This window comes from Styela clava, chromosome 6 (assembly GCF_964204865.1).
Source record: "Styela clava chromosome 6, kaStyClav1.hap1.2, whole genome shotgun sequence".
In the NCBI taxonomy this organism is placed as follows: domain Eukaryota; kingdom Metazoa; phylum Chordata; class Ascidiacea; order Stolidobranchia; family Styelidae; genus Styela; species Styela clava.
Window position 1 is genome coordinate 5,877,908 of NC_135255.1, and position 15,254 is coordinate 5,893,161.

The 15,254-nt window shown below is 35.7% G+C and overlaps 3 protein-coding genes across 3 annotated transcripts; 1 reads left to right on the forward strand and 2 right to left on the reverse strand.

Moving 5' to 3' along the window:
* Positions 1–1,666: 1,666 nt before the first annotated feature.
* Positions 1,667–5,620, forward strand: LOC120331209 (2-aminoethylphosphonate--pyruvate transaminase-like). Its single transcript, XM_039398281.2, has 7 exons — positions 1,667–1,865; positions 2,285–2,417; positions 2,743–2,980; positions 3,161–3,311; positions 3,917–4,084; positions 4,523–4,689; positions 5,466–5,620. The coding sequence occupies exons 1-7, from the start codon at positions 1,750–1,752 to the stop codon at positions 5,618–5,620; spliced, it is 1,128 nt and encodes a 375-aa protein (XP_039254215.2). The 5' UTR covers positions 1,667–1,749.
* Positions 5,621–5,646: 26 nt separating this feature from the next.
* On the reverse strand, positions 5,647–12,142 carry LOC120331179 (receptor-type tyrosine-protein phosphatase eta-like). Its single transcript, XM_078113865.1, has 7 exons — positions 12,110–12,142; positions 11,461–11,766; positions 10,342–10,608; positions 9,463–9,738; positions 7,833–8,093; positions 6,765–7,031; positions 5,647–6,411 (listed from the first exon to the last, which is right to left on the reverse strand). Exons 2-7 carry the CDS (start codon positions 11,570–11,572, stop codon positions 6,119–6,121), a joined length of 1,476 nt encoding a protein of 491 aa, XP_077969991.1. The 5' UTR covers positions 11,573–11,766; positions 12,110–12,142; the 3' UTR covers positions 5,647–6,118.
* A 121-nt stretch (positions 12,143–12,263) lies between these two features.
* Positions 12,264–14,831, reverse strand: LOC144424461 (uncharacterized). Its single transcript, XM_078113799.1, has 4 exons — positions 14,436–14,831; positions 13,930–14,190; positions 12,696–12,989; positions 12,264–12,292 (listed from the first exon to the last, which is right to left on the reverse strand). Exons 1-4 carry the CDS (start codon positions 14,470–14,472, stop codon positions 12,264–12,266), a joined length of 621 nt encoding a protein of 206 aa, XP_077969925.1. The 5' UTR covers positions 14,473–14,831.
* Between the last annotated feature and the right edge of the window lie 423 nt (positions 14,832–15,254).

The window sequence follows — 15,254 nt, forward strand, 5'->3', positions numbered from 1 at the left end:
TTTGAGTTAGTGAGTTTTTTTGTGAGAAGGCTCATTTTAGAACATGAACTGAATTTTTCTGTGTCGTTGAGAGTATAGTCTAAGTCAGCATTTACCAACCTTTTTTGGTCGCGGACTATTTTCTCACGGGCGAAAACCCTTGCGGACTCAACGTGCGTTGGTTGCAACCGTACTCTGTGTGAAGAAATAATAAAACCAAACAGAACAGAATTTTAAGGAATTTCAAAATCAGAAATTCGCCGCAATTGCGCGTTTGTTAAAAAGAGTCGACTTTTTTAGTGTATAAATGGCCTTTTCTGTCGCACAATATTCAATCCATGACAACGACGAGAATTTAAAATGTCTTTCTATTTTTATTCATTTGTGTTCATGGTCACTCGCGGTTGCGTCGACTTATGACAAGATGAAAGCATTGCTTCTTTAAACAAATACCACGGCAATCTGCGAACATATGCCCGATTACATTTGGTTTTGATACATATTTTTTGCGATCTTGTTATCGCCGTTAGCAACGCCGTTATAAGTTTCCAGAAAGTACAACTTGATTTAGTATTTATTAAAAATATAATTAAAGTATATATATTAGTAAATCAAAAAAAATTATGCATCCCCCTGCTTTAATTAATATTAATTTAATTTGTGATAATTTTAATCTGCGGTTGTCTTGACGAAATAAAAGCAAAACTTCTCAGAAAATATCATGACAATCCGTGGACATAAAAGTGCGTGGTAAAGTGCCCGATTATATTTTGTTTCGATTCGTATTATTGTGAATTTGACAAATCTGAGATGCTCTCGTACAACACATACTGCAGTACTGTACGTACCAATGGGGAGGCAGTAAAGCAAAGAATTCTAAGGGAAAATGCCCTGATACGTATACTACGGTAGCACCCGAAATTTAGCAATTTGCAATGTATAAAAAAGCGTTTTTAATCGGTCGCGGACCATCATTAAACAAAACTTATGGTGTTCTCCGTTTCATTTGTAGTATTTGTATTTAGTATTGCCGCATTTCAATTTAGAAAATTTAGGTTGCCACCATTGACACCTACCAGAAAATTCTTTTTTTTTTTCGTTGTTCGAGCTCGCGAGAAATACCACTTAGGTATCTATCCACGCGTGTACCGACTCGTGTTTTTGCCGAAATCCGCAAGTGAGTTGTAAAATCCAATCGTTTGATTAAGCGACGCGCAAGTGACCAGTCTCATCACCTGTTACCAAATTTTCGAATAGTAAATTGCTATTCTAAGAGTTGACTATTTGAATATATTCCCAGTCCTATAGACAGTATCCAGTAATTATTGACTCGATTAATGATATGTGAATAAACTTGCATTTCATGTAAATTCAAACGTAAATCGTAACTTGGCTGATGGTTAGGTTTCGCAAAAACGTTTGTGGCCCGCAGTGAATTTCTGGCTCGTTGCGGACTCATTCAAACGCTCCGCGGACTCATTTGAGACCGCGGACTCGGGTTGGGAAACACTGGTCTAAGTTAACAGAATATTTTTGATATTAAAACCATGGTTTGAGTGATGACATCCCTCTTTCCATCTGTTAGGCAACCGTGACTGCTTTAACCGTGACTGCTTTACGGTGAACACTCTTCATTGCCTGGCAAAATGAATTTTAAATTTAATAATTTTGTGCACCTCGGAGAGATTATTTATTAATCTTATTTAAAAAATGAGTTAAATTTATTTCCAATTTAAAAAAAATTATTAAAAAACAGTGGTGTCACGTACAATGGATAAAATGCGGAAATTATTTACTCCTGGACCTCTGGGCATCAGCATGCGTGTGAGACAACAAATGCTTCGAGACATTGGTTCAAGAGAACCTGAATTTATAGAAACGATCAGGTATGAGTGATGTACAGAAATAGCTATAGAAATGAACGCTAAAGATGTACTTTCAAAAATACTTTTGTATCAAATTTTGTAGGTTGACATCGTATAGATTGAAAATTCCCTGATTTAACCGTATCACACGGTTATATATATATATATTTTTATTGTTATATATCATAAGCACTTCGCAATGAATGTATTTCAATTTCCCTTGCAACAATGGCTCCATTGTATCTGGCTTTTGAACTGTGCTTCAAAAATTACAATACGTCATCATTTGAGGACGCCATTTGTCTGTTTAATATTTTAAGAAATCATAGATTTATTAGATTCATACCACCTTTGTTGACTATATATCTATACTAGGATACGTAACTGCCAACTTAATTTAAAAATATTTTATAAACGATAAATCATTTTCATGCTTTCAGGTTTGTTCGTAAAAAGCTGTTGGAAATTGCCAATGTGGGAGACGAGGTATTTACAGTGGTGCCAATGCAAGGCAGTGGAACATTTGCACTCGAAAGCGCATTCACCACTACCATTCCTCGGAATGACGGAAAGGTTTGAAAATTATTTTGACTTTTACAATTTGTAACAGCATAATTTAAAAAAGGATATTTCAGTCCGGTAGACAAATTCTTTGTAATCTGTGTACGTATATATTGATTTATCGAATAATTACTGTTCGTGCAAATCTGCCGCTACTCAGTGACCAGTGATAAGTATGTACAAGAAAGCGAACAAGAGAGATTCGCTGATCAATTGATAGATCTAGTGGTACTATCACCCACGTCGTAATAAATCGGATAGTCTGAGATAAACAGAATGATTTCAGTTCTACATCTATATCGATGCACATATATGATATGAAAATATTTTGCATTAGGTTCTTATACTTGACAATGGTTCATACGGAAAACGACTGATGAAAATTTGCCAAACTTCGTCGATTCAAACTGAGATAATGTCAGTTCCCGAAGCACTAAATTTCAGTATCGAAGACATTACCAAAAGATTGGAATCAGACCAATTTTCCCATCTGGCTATGGTCCACTGTGAGACGAGTACTGGTGCCATAAACCCCATTGAAGAAATAGGCACTGCAGTGAAGGCAGTCAGTCCAGGTAGGCACCGATATTTTTTCACCTAATGGCACTACTCATTTGCCTCGATTACTTTTAGCATAATAATCACGTGTTTAATTCCATATCAAAGTTTAGTTACTGAATTACAGTAGTTTTTCTTTCGCTTTTCAGGTCTTTATGCTTTAGAATGACCACAACGCTGTAAAATTTTTGCTTCAGATACAATATTCATGGTGGATTCAATGAGCGGTTTTGTGGGAATACCTATGAATCTTGATAACATAGATGTGATGGTAACCAGTACTAATAAATGCATGCAAGGAGCACCTGGCTTTGCATATTGTTTTCTGAAAAAAGAGCTACTAAACAGGTAAAATTATTAGACACGAAATGAACATTTGGAACATCTTGTTATCATATTGTTGTTGGTCATCTTTTTCTTCTGTTCGTGAGGAAAAAAAAATTATTACTGTTCTTATTACCTACTGGTTCAACTGAAATTTTCAGTGGTTAAAGATTGTAGTTTTCGCTAGAAGGCTATTACTTTTATTTATTTGAAAAAATTCTGTGGGCTTCCTGGGATTCGTTTTTGAGCGATGACGTCATTATTAACGTCAAAATTAAAAATTGCGTACCTTGCGACGGTTCCGCGTTCGTGTTAGTTGCTAGCTGTTGGTCAGGCGAAGATGGAAAGACTGCGGTACCCGTAGTCTAATGTGACAGATTGCATTCCGTACTACTTCGTTTAGATTTCGTGTCTATATAATTGAGCATCGATCTCTTGTTATTAACTAGTATTACAAGTACTTCGTGTCCTAATCAAGCAAAATTTCTGTACAAATAGTTGGAATAGAGCATTGGAAAAGCCAATGCCAACAAAAAACAATTTGCTTTTTCTGGTTACTTTACTAACTAGCCCAAAAATCTTTCAGTGTATAGTTACTATACAAAACAAAACTATGTTGTTTCTTCTAGATGCAAGGGAAATTCCAGGAGTCTGTCATTAGATCTCTTCGATCAATATGAAGCACTCGAGAAGACTGGTCAATTCAGATTCACTATTCCTACTCATGTAATGTTGGCGTTTGCAGAAGCAATAAGAGAACTAGAAGACGAAGGAGGAGTAATTCAGAGAGCAAAACGGTGAGTAATAGAGTAGACAAGATTGAATGAATAGTTTTTTGTTTGAGTAGGTAGACTAATTTTATTAGAAGTAATATTAAATATTGCGAATCTTGTATACGATTCTTGTGTATTAATCGCCATGCGGATGTTTTTGATTTTGTTAAAAAACATTGCATTTTCTTAAACCTTTGTATTAATCTTTTAAATTATCTATTGTTGAAGATGAGAATTTTATTTAAAGAGATGTATTATGATATCTTGGTATCTCAATATGGTGCCCACTGTCTTCACACAAAATTTGTTTGTTTTAACAATTTACGCCGTCACTCGAATTTTGCTCTGATTTATTCTGATGAGATCGGGACAACTCATGGCGGGCAGAGCATAACCTCTCGTGATTCCTTCGTCCGAGTCCTTTGCGGCGTTACGTTAAACGATTTCTTATTTTCAATATAGATACAAAGAAAATGCCGAAATTCTGCGACGAGAAATGCAACAGATGGGATTCCTTACACTGTTAGATCACTCAGATCATCAGTTGAGCTACATCATTACTTCTTTCCACTATCCGAAGCATAAGAACTTCAATTTTGACATTTTCTACAATAAGCTATACGAAAAGGGTAAATCAAAATCTTCAAACGTTCACAATAATACATCGTCGCAACAATGCTGTACTCTAATACAACGAGTTTTCAATTTAGTCTAGTACGTGTGAGTAATCCCAATCCATTTGCGTCGTTGGGAAACCTAAACCTGACTGAGTCCATTTTTTATGACGTTACAATGCCCTAACAGCTAGCTTGTGCGAAGCGAACAAGTCATGTCATAAGATCAATAGCCAAAATTTTTGTGCTTGCAACTACTTGAAAGCCTATGTTAAATAAAAGTGCGGCCGCGGTTTCTCCCAGTTATTTGAATGTGGCCCTCCTGTATTAAAGGTTGCACACCCCTGCTCTAATAGATCGTCTTCAGCACAGTGTTTGTTGCTTTTGAATGCGTGTTTGTTTTTAGTTTGAAAACTAAGTGTTTTGATATCACAGTATTTTACGCACCATAAGGCAGCTTTAAATTTTTATTTTTCAAATCCATCGTGCGCCTTATACGCCGGTGCGCCCAATGTTGGATCAGGCGATGCTTTAGTGCCTACATTTCAAACCAGTACCATTTGCGCCCTATAGTCCGGTACCCTATATGTATGAATAAAAATCTGTATAGAACAATAGGAACTAATCTACTAATCAAATACTAAACAGAATATGTAAAGGCATATTAGATTATCCAAAAAATTGTTATAAGCTTACATAAAAAGAGAAACATGCCATCATTTTATTCTATATTAGCCTGCCCAAAATATGTATCTTCAGGCATAGTGCAAACATAAATTTTGTGATTACAGGTTCGGTCATCTACCCTGGGAAAGTGACTATCGCAAATTGTTTCAGAATTGGTACAATTGGAGACATTTGGCCAGATGACATTAAAAAGTTATTGAGCGATATCAAAGAAACTATGCAAGAAATGGAAATTGATTTACCTATTAAAAATGTATAACTGCTATTTCGTATTGACTACCTAACTACAGTGATTAATTGCACACAACTTGTTTCTTAAAAAAATTATCCGCTGGGAAGGATTATGTTACAGACTGAGTTAATTGTACATTGAATTGAACGAACTAATTTTAAAATGGATTACAAGATCTAGCAAAGATGATTTAATCATATTATTAGCTTATAATAATATCATTCGCGTCTCTCTGATCTTGTTGCGTGTGATAGACTCGTACCACCACCAGCATATCACGGACGATTGAAAACGAAAGAATTCAATTCACACGTTTGCGGTACTCATAGGTCATTTATGAAGATCTCGAGTGAATATTATCAAAATCTTCCGAGTTTCACTATCTAGCAATCCAATTTGAAGCATATCAAATACCACATAAAACTTAAATATACATAAGGATAAAACATGGAGAATCTTTCAAATCAAGATAGCAGTAGCATATTTCCAAAAATCGAAGCAACGCATCTTTCCAATTGAGTTTCTCTAAAATTTACTTGGTGAGGCTCCTAACAGTATGTCAGAGGTATTTGACCACTCGCTATATCCCGTTTTATTCTTTCCCCTTACTCTCACTGAATATAAATTCCCTTCCTTAAGACATCTGTATTTGCAGTTCTTCGCGTCGGCAACTAAAAATAATCTTTCAATTATTTGATCGGTTTGCACCTCTACTTCGTATTGCATTGATGGGTATTCTGATTCCCATTGTATTTCAACGTCAAGTGAAGGTCGTTCGTCATCCTGTATGCATTTTAATCCCATTATCTTCTTTGGCACTAAAAACGATCAAATAATAAGTTTTTCTGTTAGCTATTATTGCATTTCAAGCCAAAAAACAAACAAAATTTTTCTACCCATATCGTAAGTTTCTTTCAACATTCTTCGAACAGTTTTTATGATTCATTAGAAATATATTATTATTTCGTCATTAAATTTTGGTAAGTGTGCAATTCAATACTACAAATTGGAATGATGGATGACTTAGATTACGTTTATATATTTATATTTAATAAGTGTTTAAAATTAGTTTAATTTTCACAGTTGCTTCCGCTCAATACTTAGAGTTAACTCCGTGTTTAGAGATACTACAAAAATTGAATAAATGAAGTAAACAAATTTTCTCTGTTACCTGTCAATATATTTTTTGACTTCTCACTGCGACTCGATTTAGCATCTTTAATGCTGCGCACGGTTGCATAATATTCCGTGTTGCCTTCAAGGTTATGAAAATCACATTTAATTTCACTTGTTTTTTTCTGATTCACTACTTCGTCATTTTCTGCTTTGCATAGAGAAATTTCATATTGACATGTTCCAGTATGATTGTGAACAAATGATACATCAACACAATCGTGACAACTGCACGTCACGCTGGCGTCATCTGGCGGGTTCAATTCTGAAACCGAAGAGATAAATTAAATGATAGCAAAACGATTCGTGGGTCCACTCCGTGTCCAATAACATGTTTATAAACTTACAGAAACTCATTGAATTTGACCATAACTTCACTCAAAGAATAAAAAAGTAAGTGTCCGTAATATCTTCATTATTTACTCCAGCATAAATATACCAAAGCCTTTGACAGGCTCGGTGGTGTGGCGCATTGTGCTGAGAATTAAAAATACGCTCGCCACCGCACCTCTGATTGCTCTGCATGGGTTCGCGGTTGGAATCCCGTGGTGATAATCATGTGCGAGAGGATTGCTGAACTCCTCGCCGCTGTAGGTCGGTCACGGCTACATCCACCATCAAGTTCATGCATCTGAAACAAATGACTGACTAACTAATCCCATACGCGACATGGCCTGGTAACTGGACGAGAGGCCGTGGTTCGCCATAGGATTAGGACGTATCGACTTTCCTCTCCGACTGGATATATATATATATATGTAAATTCTATCCTATCCAAGTTTCTATTAAATTACAAACTCGATAATTGGCGCGACAAGTTGATACGTACAACAAAGATCAAGTTCCACTGCAAAGGCGTGCAGAACGTAAGCTATAGCTTAATCAATTTAAAGTGTCCGAGTTGGAGTATGAATAATATGAGAGAGGCCCTTGGTTAAATACCATATTCAATTCGTAACTATACAGCACAGGTTCGGGCTTATTACAGTTGGGTGAATTTGATTTCACCTCCATTGTGACGCAAAGGCTCTAAAATTACATGGTGTTTTTCATTGATACGACGTACCTGTTGTAATTTCTGAAGATGCCTGTCTTCCGTATCCTTCACTGTTGCCCGGTGAAACACATATTTCATACTTTGTATCAGAATCCAGATTCTCCAGCGTGTGGCAAGTTTTATCAGTGGTATATTCCAATAAGAAATTCGTTGTTTTAACCGAAATTTTATAGGTAGTTGCATTTTCTGAGCGATTCCAAGACGCCATGATTGATGAATGCGGTCTGTCTTCATTTATCCGCAACTGCAAGTTTTCTAAGGTTGTTGGCCCTGAGTAGATTCATAGTTTTACATGCAGACATAAAAAAAAAGAGAACGGAGAGGTCTTATGAATGTAACCTGAAGCTACTTTATCTTAAAGGCAAATTATCAAATTAGAAACAGTGAGTATATATATGGAAACTTCAAAGATACCCAGGCTACGATAGATACCCTAATACAGGGATGGCGAACCACTGACCCGCGGGTCACAAACTGACCCATGTCGTTTTATTCGTGACCCGCCAAGGCACGAATAAAATTTTAAAATAAACTGCTAATATATCAGTGATAAAAATTGATAAAACCGGCCTTAAAGTAATCTAACAATACCTAAACTATTATAATGTACCGTCAGTTGGGCAGTCAGGGCTGCGATCGCTCATTTAAACTGTTAATTTCTGTGCCGTTATTGTAGTTTTCAAAACGCCTAATGTTGGACTCATGTTTGCATCGCTGTGTATCGTTATTCAGCTATTGGCTCTGACATCGTTTATGACACAACAATGCAATTGATCTGTTCATTTCTCGCAACGTGTTGTCTCTTTCGGAAGTACATCTGTAGACTGTTTTAGGGGTTATAAGAGAACTAGATGTTACTTTGCATTTTATTAGTTTCTCGCCTACAATGGCGTTGAGAAAGCAAAATCTTCCAAACTTGAAATAAAAACCTAGAAATTTGAAATAACAATCGGGCAGTGTAAAAGTGCCTTAATGTGCTTGAAAGCTGATTGAAAAATATAAAACTATCAGAGTTGAATTACCTCGAAACTCTTTGTAACCGTAAAATAATTTGCCGCATCATCCTAAACGTTTTTGTTTGTTCATATGCGTGTTTTCCTACTCTAATTTTATAAAATCCAGTGCCATAAAAAATTTCTGATAGAAGTCCTACATAAGTAAAGCACAAAACTACACCACCACCTACAGAAGCTTATAGGATTTCAGAAGTTTTTTATAGATACAAACATTGATTAAATATCTGTGACCCACTCACTTCAGTTCCGCGATGAAAATAAAATTTTTGACCCATTCATTGAAAAAGGTTCGCCATCCCTGCCCTAAGAAATGTTATTTCCTATGGCAGGATTTCAAAACAATAAAATGGATGGACAATGTTTTAAATGCATATACATATATTAGGAAAATTTACAAATGCTCACACAATTTGTGCGCACACTCTGTCGTGAGTTAGAATCAGGGAAAGAAATCGCAGCGAGGAGTCCGAGTAGTAATTTCTCGAGTTCAATTTTTTAAACTTGTAGTTAAAGGCACAGTCGGTTAGTGAAATAGCTCGCAGTCCGTATTAGTATCAAACATGAATAAATTAAACATAACACAGTCCCTCATCAGTTTATGATCAATTCTACATATTACTCACTAGGATCGGTGACTATTTCGTCTGTCGAACATGGATCACTTTCCGTCCCATCTTCAAATATTGCTATAACATTAAATCTATATCTTGATCCACTCTGCAATCCAGTTACAACACAACTATTTGTTTTTATATGCTTCATTACATGTTTTCCGTCTGTAGATAACACTTTGTAACGAAATGGTTCTTTTTCTGGACTTTCCCAAGTTATATCAACAGAATTGCAAGGCTTAATCGTATTCAATGTCGCTATCGCTTGTCTTGGTACCAGTTGATCACCTAAACAACGAATTAGACTTAACAACTGGTTAACATTATTTCCTTCCCAATTTAAGATTATATTAAACTCTTTCTCGTGACGAAATGTAGCCAATTGTTGTTTTTGTCTCAATAGGGCCGTTATTGTGTCATTGTGTCGTTATTGTTGAAAAAAATTGTCCGTAAATAAATCAATTTTATGAAAAATTTTCAATTTTTGATAAAAGTCGCTAGACGATTACATATTTATTTTGTTAAGTGTTTCTGAGTCCAATAGGGCTCGACATCGTTATTAGCATTTTGCCTTTTTTGCATATATCGCGCCACCACGTGACATTTAAGTTATGACAGTCCATCTTTTCCCATAAGGCCTTACTGGTATTGACGTAAATTGCTACGGAGATGGGATATGATTAGCAAGAAGCATCGGATAACAAATTTCTGTGTTGGTCTCACAGGCTACAGAGGTTAATCACTGGACTTTCGTATCCATATATTTGAGCATTGCTCTCTTGTTTGTATGTAAGCATAGTTTTGACTTAGCCTTTGTTGAACTCTAGAATTCAAGGAACAAATTTGGCATTAAATTTGTAAGTGCGTATAAGAAATGAAAGTAATAAATACCCATTAGCTTTTCGACAGCGTTTAATCTTATTTTCTTGTCTTTTGTTATCGCCGTGACAGAGAATCTGTAATATCTGCCAACAATAAAATGGGAAGATTCTACTTTATACTCGATGAAACCCCGCCCTCCTTCCATTTGTAGTATCATTCGGCCTGAACGAACTTCTTGAATTTGAAGATGAAATCCATCAGCTCCATCAACCATTGTCCATCCTACAGAAACTTTCCCATCGTGTTTTAAAACTTTGATCGTGGGTTTATCTGGTCCTGAATGTAAATGAGACACACAAAAATTTCAGGAACTTTCATGGACAAAATAATATAAATACATTTCATATGGAAAGATGATTAGTATTTGCCATGACTTAACGCGTACAATGTCTGTCCTCGACCGGATTTTCGATACAAATCGTCATGAAATCTACCAGTTTAAAGTGCTGTGAAAACCAGTGATTATTGACACCAATTAAGGGTCGAATCACACCCAAGATAGGTCTACAATCGGGCTATATAGACTGCGAAAAGTTTTTTACCATCTAAAAAATTCAAACAACGAGCTCGGGTTGAAGGAAACTTGGCTACAGTTCGAAACCGATGACAAGTATAAAACAAGTTTAATTCCCCGTGACTCCGTTTTTTTTCTGTATTTTTACTTCTAATGCTATAGCGTTTCCGTACCCATTTCTACACATTATAAGTAATTAGGCTGTACAAAAGCAAGAGTGCAACCTGCGCATAACACTAGCCAAGGTGCATTGAAGATTTAATAAATAATGTACCTTTTATGCATAGTATGTAGTATGAAAAGTATAAGGAGTTTTAAATTGGCGAAGAAAGGAATTTAACGAAAAGCCTAGTGGTTAAATTATTCACTCTTTTGGAATCGCGGATCAACGATCTCGCTTCTGTCCTGTCCTTTCACGAAAGTAGCTTCTCGCATGTCAATGTGATGCTTGTGATGGTATAAGATTTATATTTAGTCAAATATAACTAACTGCGTTAAAAGGTCCTGCGTATGGTAACTCTCAAGCTTCAAGCTCAGGTATGGGCTGGGCCGAAATAAAATAAAAAAGCATGCCCGCTTAAACTTACAACTGAATCGACATTGAAACGACTCACTCGAATAAAACGTTCTTAATGTATCCGATCTTCTCACTTTTTCCGTATCAATCTCTTCGTATGTAGTTATTATGTTTACGGTGTAATATTTCCCGAAATTTAGCACAAACATTTCAGTTTGTGTTTCTGAGCAGGTTATATTCTCGAATTTTTTAATCACGACACCATCTTGTGATAATGTGACTTGATAATGTAAGATTTTATAATCACTTGAATCGCCATCAAAATCAGGGTGATCCCAACTTATACATGCTCGATCCGGACTATCCTCATTTTCAACGATAATTATTTCAATTTTTGGTTTATCTGTTATATTAAAAATAAGTAGGTTTCAGAAAAAGACTTCTATATTTTACCAGGGAAAGTTTCAATTACGACTTCATAATACTGTACATCATGGCTCTTGCAATTATATCCTTAATTTAAATCAACAAACTCGCAAAAGATAATCAGGGACGTGCTGGTGAGACTATTCAAACGCTCAAATCCATGAGTTAATCGTTATGTCCATAGAACAGAAAATCATCTAGTAGGCCTACTCCAAGTGAATATTCGCATTTGGGCGAGCTCTCGTTCAGGAATGCTCTTGAAACTTGTTTAATTAACTTTATAAATAGGAAAATAAAAAACAAGAAAATGGACTACATACCCAAATCCGCCTTCTTGTCATCGGCTACGCGATTGTTATCTGTTACAATATGAAAGCTGTTGAAATAGTATCTATAAACGATAGAATTTCAATCGAAGATCATGCGGGCACATTAAATTTATTCTCCTTGTAATGTTTTATTCAAATTAAGTAATCAAAAATGTTCTGACATCGCTCCTCGTTCTGCGTAGAAATAGGCATAAATTTCACAATATATAAAATTCACTTCTATAAGCCGATCCGTCTGTGCAACAGTAGGTCAGTGATTTTTAATCCATTTGTTTGCAAGATCAGTTTTCGTAACACAAACTATTAGCAGCCCTTATAATATAATTTCGGCAGAGTAAAAGTTGCAAAATACTGTAGGCCCATATACATTGAGAATATGCAACAGACATTTCTGCCGAACATTATTGAAAATTTGGTGATATTCATACAGATATTGTAGTCTATAGGCCTACATAAGTTAAGAAATCAGTAGCTACAACAAGATGCCATCTTCGTGGTGCAGACTCTGAATAAAATTCAAGTTGAATGCTACCCAATCGTAAATGTTTAGAGACTTAGTCGTGATATTAATACTTACTTGGATATGTGCTCACTGCGTCAGTTTTACTTCCAACTTCTTCTTTGATGGTACCATCATCTTCAAGAAAAACTGCGGAAACTTTAAATACGTAGGGAGTATTTGATTTTAAACCATGAAAAATAAACGGCGGTTGTTGACAAGTTTGTGTCACAATTTTTCCTCGTGATGGAATGGCTTTAACGGTGTAATATTCTGGAGTCTTTACCGAAGAGACCCAAACAACTTTAATGCTTCTTTCTGGGCACTCGCTGTTTACAGATGCGGACGGATTCCTAGGAACTCTATCTCCACCTGGAAATGGAAAATTACATCGAAATAAGACGTCCGAGGGGAAAGTTATGTACCAATCAAACTTGAAATTCGGATACCATCTGCAGTTGGGTGGGTGCAACATACGCCTTGCGGGCCACTGTCCGACCCGCGGAGCCTGTTTACTTACGTGACCCGTAAGAAACTTTTTTTTCATATTTCTAACGGCATCATCGGTGTTCTATACGACTCTACGTTATGTTACCCGACTACATCATACTTGATTGAAAATCAGTTTGACAAGAATTCAATAAGAATTTAACAACGCGACGTTTCTTATTGGTAACGTGTGTGATTAAAAAATAACTATATGACGTCACAATAGACTTCAATACAATTGACCGAAATACTGGGTATCCCACTGTTTGGATATGTTGATTAGTTGACGATATTAATTTTTGAGACGGGATACTTGTACGAGGCTCTCCCTGTTGTCCCAAAACACGAATACATGACACACGTTGACTTGAATTTGAAATCGAGCATAAATGAAGAAAAATTTATATATTTTTATTCATATATAGGCCTATAAACAAAAAGTAGAGTCATTTGTACATCGATGGTGGATGAAGTAACAGGGGTAAGTGTGGGAACATTTTGTACCCTACAGGGGAAATCCATAGAAAACGAAAACATATTTTTTAAATTAAAAAATAAGTAAAGACAACGTGATACAAAAAGCAATGGATATGTATAATGGAAGTCGTTGAGAAAACGGTTGGACCGCACAATAACTGAATCCTTACTTAAAAAAAACTAATTGCCAAAGTTGAATTATGTTCTTTGATAGCTTAATTCAAAAATAATAACACCAGGAAAAAGACATGTGAGCTGCGGAAACATTAGGTCTATCTGATTAGATTTCAGATGGAGAATTCAGAAGACTTCGTGTTTAAGTATTTGTGTAAAGATAGAGACTTACCAATTGTAAAAATTTGCCAAGGACTATGCTTTATCTCATTATTAGGTCCCGTTATCATAATGCTAAATTCGCACGTTTGGCCATATCTCAAGCTTCCTTCCATCTTATGTCGGTATTGAGTTATATTGTCCGGGAAATTTTTATTAATCAGCATATGATTTTTGTTGGCTACATTCCTGACCAGCAGTGTGTAATGCTTGATGCCAACAGTCTTGGGCCAGTTGAAGGATATTGTTTCGTGGCTCCATGAATTTTCGATGGCTGTGAAAATACAGTAGAAACGGAATTTAGAATTAAATTTTTTTGAATAGAGTATTAGTAAATTACAATAAGAGATGCGTAAAAAGAAATTTGACGGACTATGCTATTAAAATGACGAGACATCTACATAAATATCCTCAAATAACATCAGCATGGTAAGATTGCATAAAAAATCCCAACTTTCCTATTTAAACATCACACAACCATCACATGAAAAAGTGATTTATAAAATGAAGCATACTTACTTTGTATGACACTTCGCAGTGTTAGCGATACAGACATATTATTACTTCTTTCCACATGTGCGAGCTTTCCTGTTAATTTGTTTCCACCTTTTGGATATAGCTCGGAAATAAAACTCTTCACCTCGATAACCTACAAGGATTTACCCTTAATTTCGCACAAGAAGAATTTTCAAGATTTGACTATGGTTTCATAACCATTCAATGATGTTTATCTGATACGACAGCGCTGAAAATCTCCAGAAATTCAAAAAATCTGAACAGCTAGTTCTCCCTTAGCTTATTAACACCACACTAGAGTTAAAAACGAACTATCCACAATTAATTGGTTAAGATATTCCCAATTAATTTTTTACACCTTGTTTTTAATTCTGAAACATCGCTTTCAAGAATACTCAACTAAATACAGGATAAGAACTGGGCGGTATAACAAGATAAACCAACAACATACCGTGAAACCTGAAATGCGTCGCGAGTAACCACGAAATGAGTCTCCGTGTCGCGTACGTGTTGTATTCAAATCGTGATTGGCCTACTGTTCATATTTATCAAAGATTATTTTTCATTTCATTCCGGCTTCACATGCGAGATGAGACTATGACAAACGGATTTTAGCGTATGTTTCAATAATAATACATGTTTGATAAGTAAACATTAGCCCGTATGCATGATGTTTATTCAGACTCAATAAATGCAGAGTATTGTTAATGAATAACGCGCGCTCTCGCGGTACCTTGTACTTTCTCTTACAAGACAACAAATGTCACACAGACTGTAAACGTTTGTAATTTTAAGACAAACGCCGACGTACGATATTCGACC